This window comes from Carcharodon carcharias, chromosome 2 (genome assembly GCF_017639515.1).
Source record: "Carcharodon carcharias isolate sCarCar2 chromosome 2, sCarCar2.pri, whole genome shotgun sequence".
Lineage (NCBI taxonomy): Eukaryota > Metazoa > Chordata > Chondrichthyes > Lamniformes > Lamnidae > Carcharodon > Carcharodon carcharias.
Window position 1 is genome coordinate 86601029 of NC_054468.1, and position 10369 is coordinate 86611397.

At 39.1% G+C, this 10369-nt stretch overlaps 1 protein-coding gene across 1 annotated transcript in view; it reads left to right on the top strand.

The window, feature by feature from the left end:
• Positions 1 to 10116, top strand: part of LOC121294046 (presenilins-associated rhomboid-like protein, mitochondrial) — a 49565-nt gene extending 39449 nt beyond the window's left edge. The window contains exons 8-10 of the mRNA XM_041217588.1: positions 893 to 994; positions 4767 to 4864; positions 7229 to 10116. Of these exons, the coding sequence (XP_041073522.1) occupies positions 893 to 994; positions 4767 to 4864; positions 7229 to 7343 (315 nt within the window). The 3' untranslated portion in view covers positions 7344 to 10116. The remainder of the gene's footprint in view (positions 1 to 892; positions 995 to 4766; positions 4865 to 7228) is intronic.
• The last annotated feature ends 253 nt before the right edge of the window (positions 10117 to 10369 follow it).

Genomic DNA, 10369 nt, shown 5'->3' on the forward strand with positions numbered 1-10369 from the left:
TGGGTGCTATAACTGTGCCACAATATTCTGTAGTAAACAGTTTGTAATAATACAATTCCCTGTATTGAAAAGATAGTCGTGTGAAATATTGAAAATCTCAAGGCTGAAACAGAGCATAGACCCATCTAGTCCACCTTCTGTCTTAGCAGTAATAATCAACAATGTGTCTCACTAAAAGAGACTTGTACAATAAGATAATGAAATCTAAGCCAGCTTTTCCTGCAACCTTTCTTGGTAAACTATTCCAAAGCACCCCGGCCCTCAGTGAATTAGTGTTTTTTTTTATGTCCTGCGTATTTGTACTGCTTGTTCTTCTATCCTATATTAAACTAAATAACCCTGACTCATCTTCCACTTATTAACTTCGTTACTTCAGTCTTGTTTCTCAGCCTGTTTAGCACGCTACTGCTTTTTAAAGTCATGATCCTTTCTCTTAGGGTGTGCATCCTCCTGAAATCTGCCTCCTGAACTTTTAACAGTTTAATGTTCCTGTTACTCTTTGCTTTTCCTTATGGTGAACCTGATGACCTTAAGATCACTGTTGCTCAACTGTTCCTCCACCCTGCAATTGCTTTTTGAATCACATAGAGGGATTCTCATTCCGATTCACATTCCTTCCAACTGGGCAACTTGAACTCTGCCCTGTGCAAAAGTTTAAATTTAGAGTTCTCTGTGACTTGCTGAATCAGCATTCCCAGAGATTGTGTTAGAGGCTATGGGAAGGCATTGATCATGAACCCAGTATACATTTGCCTGTTAGCATATGGCATCAACAAACACTCGGGGTCATTTTCATCACGCTGCCTGCTGAAAATTTTGCCATGCAAATATTGACAATATGGATCAGATCTTTGATATTTTTTTCACCTACTGTTTTTTATCCTCACTCCAGTCTGGTGCAATAATGGCTGTACTTGCTGCAGTCTGCTCCAAAATGCCTGAAGCAAAACTGGCCATCATTCTGCTGCCCATGTTCACCTTCACAGCCAGCAATGTAAGTTGGTTGGTTGCACTGCCTGGGTGTGGTGCAATTTATTTATTGTCTAGAAAAGTGAGTTTTATCTATCTAGTTATTGTTCACATCCTATCACCTAGGAAATAGAATAATGGGATTGATGCATGCACAGATATATCTCAGTTATTCATTCTTGGGATGCGACTGACACTGGCAAGTCAGCACTTATTGCTTGATAGCATTTGGAGTGAAACCTAGGCTAAACCAGGTGGGAGTGGTGTAGGTACCAACGACATCGGTAGAACTAGGAAAGAGGTTCTGCGTAAGGAATATGAGGAGTAGGCACTAAATTTAAAAACATGTATATAAATATAAATAAATATGTGCTATCTAATAGCCACTACAGAGACATGGTTACAGGATGACATAGATTGGGACCTGAATATTGAAGGGTACATGATATTTAGGAAGGACAGGAATCTATTAGCGGTGGAGGGGTGACTTGGTTAATTAATGATAATATTAGCACAATAGAGAGGGATGACCTAAGTTCAGGAAACCAGCATGCAGAAGCAGTTTGGGTAGAGATGAGGAATGAAAAAGGCAAGAAGTGGTGTACAGGCCCCCTAACAGTAACCAAATGGTAGGACAGGTTATAACAGAAGAAATAATGGGAGCTTGTCAGAAAGGTACAGCAATAATCATTGGGATTTTAATCTATATATAGACTGGAAACATCAGATAGGCAAAGGTATCTTAGATGAGGAATTCATAGAATGTTTTCAGGATCATTTCTTAGAACAGCATGTTCTGGAGCAGAGAGCAGGCTATAGTCATCCTGGTATTGAGCAACGAGATAGGATTAATTAATGACCTCATAGTGAAGGCACGCCGAGGTAGCAATGATCATAATATGTTTGAATTTTACATTCAGTTTGAGGGAGAGAAGAGTGGGTCTAAGATTAATATTTTAAGCTTAAATAAGGGCAATTATAAGGGCATGAATACACAGCTAGCTAAAGTAAACTGGCAAATTAGGCTAAGGGATAAGGAAAATAGAGATGCAGCGGCAGACATTTAAGGGGCTATTTCAGAATGCACAGAATAGATACATTCCAATGGGGAAGAAAAATTCCAAGGGGAGGACCCACCATCCATAATTAACTAAAAAAGTTAAAGCCAGTATCAAGCTTAAAGAGAAAGCATATAATTGCATGAAGATGGGTGGCAGGTCAGAATAGTGGACAAAATATTTTAAAAAAGGAAAGAATGACAAAAAGATTGATAAGGAAGGAAAATTAGAGTATGAAAGAAAGCTAGCTAGAAATTTAAAGACATAATAAGAGTTTCTATAAATATTTTTAAAAGAAGAGTTAACAAAGTGGTCATTGGTCCTATAGAAAGTAAGCCTGGAGAATTAATAATGGAAAATAAGGAGATAGATGAATTGAACAGGTATTTTGCATTGGCCTTCACTATAGAGATACAAGTAACATCTCAATAATTCAGGAAATGGAAAGGAGAGAAGAACTCAAGAAAATTACAATCGCCAGGGTAGTGGTACTGAGCCAATTGTTCGAGCTGTGGGCTGACAAGTACCCAGGTCCTGATGGACTTCATCCTAGGGTCTTAAAAGAAGTGGCTAATAAGACAGTTGATGTGTTGGTTTTAATTTTTCAAAATTCCCTGGATTCGAGGAAGGTTCCCTTCGGTTAGGAAGTAGCGAATGTAACTCTTTTATTCAAAAAGAGAGGGAGATAGAAAGCAGGAAACCGCTGGCCGTTTAGCTTACCATCTGTCATTGGGAAAATGTTAGAAGCTATTATTAAAGACATTATATCAGGGAAGTTGGAAAAATTCAAGATAACAGGCACAGTAAACATGGTTTTAAGAGAGAGAAATCATTTTTAACCAATTTATTGGTGTTCTTTGAAGAAGTGACATATGCTGTGGATGAAGAGGAATCACTGAATGTACTGTGCTTAGATTTCCAGAAGGCATTTGATTAGGTGCCACGTCAAAGGTCATTACAAAAAATAAAAGCTCATGGAGTAGGAGATAACATATTGGCATGAATAAAAGATTGGTTAGCTAACAGGAAACAGAGGGTGGGCATAAATGGGTCTTTTTCCAGTTGGTAACGAGTGAGCTGCCACAGGGATCAGTACTGGGGCCTCAACTTTTTACATTTTATATAAATGACTTGGCTGAAGGTATAGTTGCTAAATTTGCTGATGTCACAAAGATAGGTGGTAAAGTAAGATATGAAGAAGACATAAGGAGACTATAAGGGGATATAGGATGGTTAAGTGAGTGGGCAAAGATTTGGCAAATGGAGTATAATGTGGGAAAATGTGAAATTGTTCATTTTGGCAGGAAAAATAAAAAAGAAGCATATTATCTAAATGGTAAGCGATTGCAGATCTCTGAGATGCAGAGGGACCTAGGTGTCTTAGTGCATGAATCCCAAAAGGGATTAGTATGCATATACAGCAAGTAATTAGGAAAGCTAATAGAATGTTATCATTTATTGTGAGGAGAGTTGAATACACAAGTTGGGAGGTTATGCTTCAGTTGTACAGAGCACTGGTGAGACCACATTTGGAGTATTGTGTACAGTACTGGTCTCCTTATTTAAGGAAAAATGTAAATGCATTGGAAGCAGTTCAGAGAAGGTTTACGAGACTAATACTTGGAATGGGTGGATTGTTTTATGAGGAAAAGTTGGGCAGGCTAGGCTTGTGGTCGCTGGCGTTTAGAAGAGTAAGAGGCGATTTGATTGAAACATATAGGATACTGAGGGGACTTGACAGGGTGGATGTGGAGAGGATGTTTCCTCTTGTGGAAGAACCTAAAACTAGCGGGTCACTGTTTAAAAATAAGGGGTTGCCCATTTAAAACAAGATGAGGAGCAGTGTTTTCTCTCAGAGGGTTGTGTGTCTTTGGAACCCTTCCTCAAAAGGCAGTGGAAGCAGAATCTTTGAATATTTTTAAGGCAGAGGCAGATAGATTCTTGATGAGCAAAGAGGTGAAAAGTTTTGGAGGTAGATAGGAATGTGGGTGGGTGAACGGTGGTTATCAGGGTTAGGTGGGAACGTGGAATTGAGGTTACAGTCAGATCAGCCATGATCTTATTGAATGGCGTGGCAGCCATTCCTGCTTCTAATTCATATGTTCCCTTCCCTGAAGTGCATTGGTGAAGCAATGAAGTATTTACAATAATCTCATGGTCATTTTCCAGATGTGTTACATTCAGTTTCTCAACTTCAGATGGAGGGATTGAAACTCATGGCCTCTGGGTTGCTAGTCAAATACCTACCATACCTGCTAGGCTGCTGTACGATAGAAATATTCATACTGTATATCTTTACAGTATCTATACTTTTTGGGATGCAAGTAAAATGAGTAGGAATGCATATTAGTCATGTGGAACAGTCATGGGAGCTATTTAAAGTAGAACAGCTTTCAACGGGATTTGCTATGCCTAGCTGTGCACTGTCTCAAAACTGTTTGGTGGTATTTAAAAAAGAAAATTCTGTACATATTGAAAAACAACACGCATTTGATCTCATACTTGTTCAATAATGCCTGAACCTTAAGACATAATACTTCTCACAATGTCTCGTCCTAAATATATACACTAAAATGGATGGATGGCTTGGCTCACTTAACACTCCGACCTTGTGAGTTGAGTTATTTCTTATTGTTTTTTAAAAAATCAAGATATATTGCATCTGTTTCCTAAATATAACCATGAGCAGCCAAGGAGGATATTTGCACCAGTATTTTCAGCCGGTTTTGTCTGTTGCAGGCTCTGAAAGCAATTATTGCCATGGATACAACAGGCCTGATTCTGGGATGGAGGTTTTTCGACCACGCAGCTCACTTGGGTGGTGCATTTTTTGGAATGTGAGTCTGGGGTCATTGCAGCTCCATTGGTTGTTTTCTTTTAAACTGTGTTTAATACGAGCACATCAGGCTGTCTGTGTCATGATATTGTGAAACGATGCTTCAGGTGAACTGGATATCTTGGATTCAAAAGACAATGGTTGGAAGAAATTATTAATAAATTACTCTGCAGTCCAACAGTGTAATCATTTGGAGGGTAATTGGTGAGCAGTCCAGTCACTTATGGAGTGATGCAACTATAGCCTACAGGCGGACAGCCAAAAGATCATGATTTGAGTAAAGGTGAAAAATGTTGGGCAAGAATGAGAGCTGGGAAAATTACAGAAATAACAAGGGGGTCTAAGAAAATAATAAGAGCAAAGAAAGAGTATTTGGCTGTGGTGGGAGGCAAATACTTGATAAGTATCTCAAGAAAGGGTAGGAAACATGGAAGTAGGTCTGTTAAAAACAAATTTAGGCTTGACAACAGTAGAGGATTAGAATATAGAGGAAGCACTAGATCTTCGCACATGAGAAGGAGCACATGATCACAGAAGCACAGAGAAAACTAGAGATTAGCCCGGGGGAAATCTTACAGAACAGTTGGAAAGAACAAAAGAATGAGATGAAACCTAACAGATGCCAGGGCCATATTTTTTTCCAAAAAAAAAGGAAATTAAAAATATGTTAATTATAATCTTCCAGTGCTCACTGGATTAATGATAGCACTGGAGAACCGAAAGAAAATTACAAATCAAGTAACTATTGGATTCAATCGTGGCTTTCAAAAGAGGATTAGAATATTATCTGAAGAGAAAAAAAATTGCAGGGCTATGAGGAAAAGGCGGGGATATGAGACTAATTGTGTCATTCCTGCAGAGAGCTTGCACAGATACAGTGGGTTGAATGGCCTCCTGTTCAATTCTGTAACAGTGGTGGAAAATGTCTGCTATGGGCAGAATAAGTAAGCACCTAAAAAATGTCAACTGCTTAGGGAAAGTGTTTAAGACAACAGCATGGGCTTATAAGAGGTCGGTCGTAACCACCTAACCTAACAGAATTCTTTAGCGATGGATGTCCTACTAATTAACATTGTGGATCAGAATTGGAGGTGACCTGATTACATGAATGGGACATTTGTTAGGGGATAGGAGGCTGCTTGAAGATTGGGGGAAAAGTAGATGCTCTGAAATGTTGGCAAATTGCTTTTCACTAGCGTAAATGAAATGAAACGGAGTTGGCAGTAGAGGGGAGTAACTTCAAGTTTGTGGATTATGTTAAACTAGGATGGATACTGAATTGTTAAGATAGTAGCAATATGACACGGATTAAGTAAATAAGTGAACAATACTAACATATCAATGTGTGAAGTAGTACACTTTTTAGATGATAATGACTGATGGGAGTATAATCTAAATAGCTAATTCTGTACAAAACTATTTGGATCTTGTGACATACAGTAGTCAGTTTTGAGTCCCCCAAATTTTGAAGGGCATGTGACCTTGGAGAAATTTCAGCATTGGTTCACCAGGATGATACCTGCACCATTAGGTACTCCCAAGTCAGCTACAGTATAGGTTAGATGCAGTCCATATCTCCCTCTACATTTTTCATCAGTGCACCTAAGTCCACCCTCAGAAAAGCTCTCTGTACTGTGCCACTTCCCATACCAGCCATCCTGAAGCCTTTGAATGGCATTGTCAGTTTAAAGCTGAATTAGGGATTGTTTTATGCTGTGGGTTCAAGGGAAGTAGGATCTAAATTGAGGCACTCAAAACCATCTTTCTCATGTCTGGGCAAGATTTGATCCAAAGATTTCAGAGGTGAAATGTCACTGTGTAACCTACCAAAGTACACAGTTCAATTCTATCTGCCATCCCCATCTCATAAGAATACTATATTCACTGTATTCTGCCTCTGATGCATTCTATAAGTAACATAGAGCATTTTGAAACTAAATAATGATTCAAATGGTGGTATGATTTGAAACCTGCCACCTAGCCTTTCAGGATACCAATTTATTCTCCTACTACTTATTAATGAAAGTTTATTTATTCACCTAACTGACGTAGCCAGCTAATCCCAGAGTTGCCATCCCTGATAATTGGAATAACTCCTCTTACAGCTGCTTTGTTTACAAATCATTATAGTTTATCTCTGTTATTTTTATCTCTGTGTTTTATTATTATAGTTTTTCAGTACGAATAACAAAAACATAACACTTGCAATTTAGTTGAAATTTGCTTATACACAGCCCATCCTCTCCCCTGAACAGCTGCTGAAAGAACCCGGAAATCGATGCCTCGTGTGTATTGTTTGCAGTGGCACTATTGCTTGCGGCATCTGCATCATTGAAGTAACACTCTGTTCTTTCTCTTTTTCCAGTTGGTATATCTTTTACGGCCATGAACTGATTTGGAAGAACAGAGAACCTCTGGTGAAGGTGTGGCATGACATGAGGACAAAGGGTCCCGGAAATGGAGGGCGTGGCCCCTCCTAGGCAAGAAGCTGCATTTTAGAAAGAAAAATGATATCCACTAAGATTTGGGAGGAGCACAGGATAGAGGCAATAACCAAACAAACTGGGCCCTGGCAGAGGCAGGAGTTTGTAGCAGGACCCCGAATTCAGACAAAGCTACAAGCTACAGCAAATTTTTAACTTCTGAAGGAGTGTATTTAAAATATTTACAGGACTGTACAGTGAGAAATAAACAGGAGCATTTCGAAGAAAAGGTTTTGGCTAGATATTTCTCTCCAGCACTGCATCCTGTATGCCCCCCCTCACCATCCCAAAAAAAACCTGATTTCGGGCCAACTGTTGAAACAAAAAGCTGTCAGCTATTCGAAATGCAAATTTGTGATTGTCGTTTATGATTGCAGTCTATCCCCGTTTAGGTTAAAGGCCACAATCTGTGAAATTGTTGAAACACATCCTATACCGCACACCCATTCCCCTATCTGGAGGAAGGATCACTAATGAAAACTAAACCTTTTGAAGCTTTTTTAAAAAAAAACCAAGGTCTTTTTTAGATTAGCCAAGTATATCCGACATTTGGAAATCCATCACCATAATTTAAAGTCCTCAAAGAGAACCATTTAGAAATTAGCACAGTTGGTGTGTTTTTGCCTGATAATGAATGGATTCGGAATAAACTCCTTTAACTCAAGTCTGGAGCTCTCAAGCCAAGACTTATTGGGTGACCAAAGTGCATCCAGGGGGTACTACTGAAATTCAAACAGCTAAGCCCATGCAGTTTACCAGCTTATAGCCCTGGTAGCCTCCTATTGCTTGTCCAACTAGGTCTTCTCTACCTCCTGGGCCATTGGTTTGCAGAGTTCTCTAGAGCCACATGGGAAGAACCTCAGTTGAAGTGACAGGTTTAAAGATGGAAAATATTGAGGGTTCACATCTAATTATTGCTTCTGGTATATAGAATGTTTCAGTCCATTATTAATCACTGTTTAGTGATCAGCAACAAAGGCTTATAGTTTGCCACAATTACGGTTTTAAGTCTGAGACTGCCTTTAACTGCCATGGTCTCTCTGGTTGGTTGCCATTTTGAGCAGGTGATCAGCCTACTTGTCAGGCCTATGCCCGAAAGTGCAAAGGATGACAGGGTCTCTCAATGACTCGGTGTGCAGGGGTATTACGGGCTTGTATTCCCCCACTTTGAGAGGTGGTCCACTTCATCATGTCTCTCCCACCATGTTGCATTTTAAGTAGAAAATATTCAGAGAGCTCTGTGATGCTCACCATAACTCCAGTGCTGAAATATTCAGATGCTCAGAATATAATAACTGAATGCTATGTGCTGCAGATGACATATCACCTCTTTAGATTTGCTACTTGGTAAAGGGACTATGCCAACCGAATGCTCAGTCATCCTGTTTATCTCATCATATTACAAGAAAGAAAACATCCAGTTAGCACAGTTCCAGAACAGTTACCCTTTGTTTTTAGGATCAGGAAAGCTGTATCAAGTTGCATCCACTACTCAAATTATTGCAGTGCCAAATATCTATTGAAATCACTCAGATTCTTTACTGTCATTTCCACATTTTACTTGACATGTCTTTGTATAAAGACTAGAAAGGAACAAGTAAAGATAAACCAGATTGCTTTTCAGGTTTAACCTGTATTTCGAGTAGATGAATCTGGGTTTCTGTATACATTGTATACCAGCACAGGTGTACTTTTTTGAAGGGGTGATCATGGGGAAGAACAGAAGGAACTGCTGGAGCATATAAAGTACAATCTCAATAAAATGACTTAAGTATTAATTTCATAATCTTCAGAAGTACAAGACAGGAGTTGAGCACAACATTGGTACCTGAATTTGAGTTCTGCAAACCCTGAAATGTGTATTTCCACACCTCCTCCCTGCCCCTGTTCTATTTTCCCTCGCTGTCTTTCTCCTAGTTTATGCCCAAGCTGGAGGTGTTAAATCAAGCCCCAGCATGATTTTGAGGTCATAATACCCTCCTTAATGAAATATGACTGGAGCCAGTAACTAAATTGATTAAAGAACCAACTAACACACAGACTGCACTTTATTGAGTCGTTGGGATGTTCCAAAGCACTTTAGAAATGGACTTCTTTTGTAAAAACAGTCACACATGGTGGCCACTTTGCTCACAGCAAGGTCCTCCAAATAACACATGAATGCCTGAGGGAAGAATGTTGGTCATAGCACTAGAAGTGGTCTTCAAATAGTGCCATTGGGTCTTTTACGGCTGCCGGGTTCTAGATACTATTCCACTGAATCATAATACCTCCAACAGTGAATGTAGTGACGTTGGAGCTCAGAATCTTCTGCTTCACAGGAAAGGGTGTCACCTGCTAGATCATACAAATAAGTGCTGTGAACAAAACAGTCATCGCTGTCACAAGATGATGAAGTTTGAGACTGGGAATGTACCAAGTATAAAAAAGAAACTCTCATTTCTTGGTTGCAGAGTCTCCTTATGACTGCTTTATATTCCTGTGCTCCCAACAACTACTATGGTCAAATATTAAAAACGTCTGCTGACAACACAATTCCTGTGGTTGCACCCTGTCATAATACAAGAACGTTCTTTTTAAGCTTCCAATGAACTGCTGAAATCTGTCACATTGTGTAATTATTGTTATAATACTGCTGCCCTGTGTTGCTTTGCTGTTTTCTAGTGAATTATCCCATTGTTGTACTACTCAGTTCTGAGAGTTTAATCTCACTTCTGTCCATATATTATGCTTAACTAAAGTTTATTAAAAGTATGAAATACAGATTAAATGCAATGCATTTAGGTATAGTTTCTCAATGGAAGTTCTTATCCCAACTACGAAACAAGATTAATTGCTCGCCACAGCTATTATCATCTCAAGCCAACAGCTATTCAGTTCAATGCTTCTGTAGCCAATGCAGAGGCCTACTGCAGACAAGTAATCCATATATACATAAATAAACAAGTCAATTTGATCAGTGAAGTATAGAGTTGTACGGTGTCTATGAATGACAATTATTTCTGAATTTTAATTATTTCACA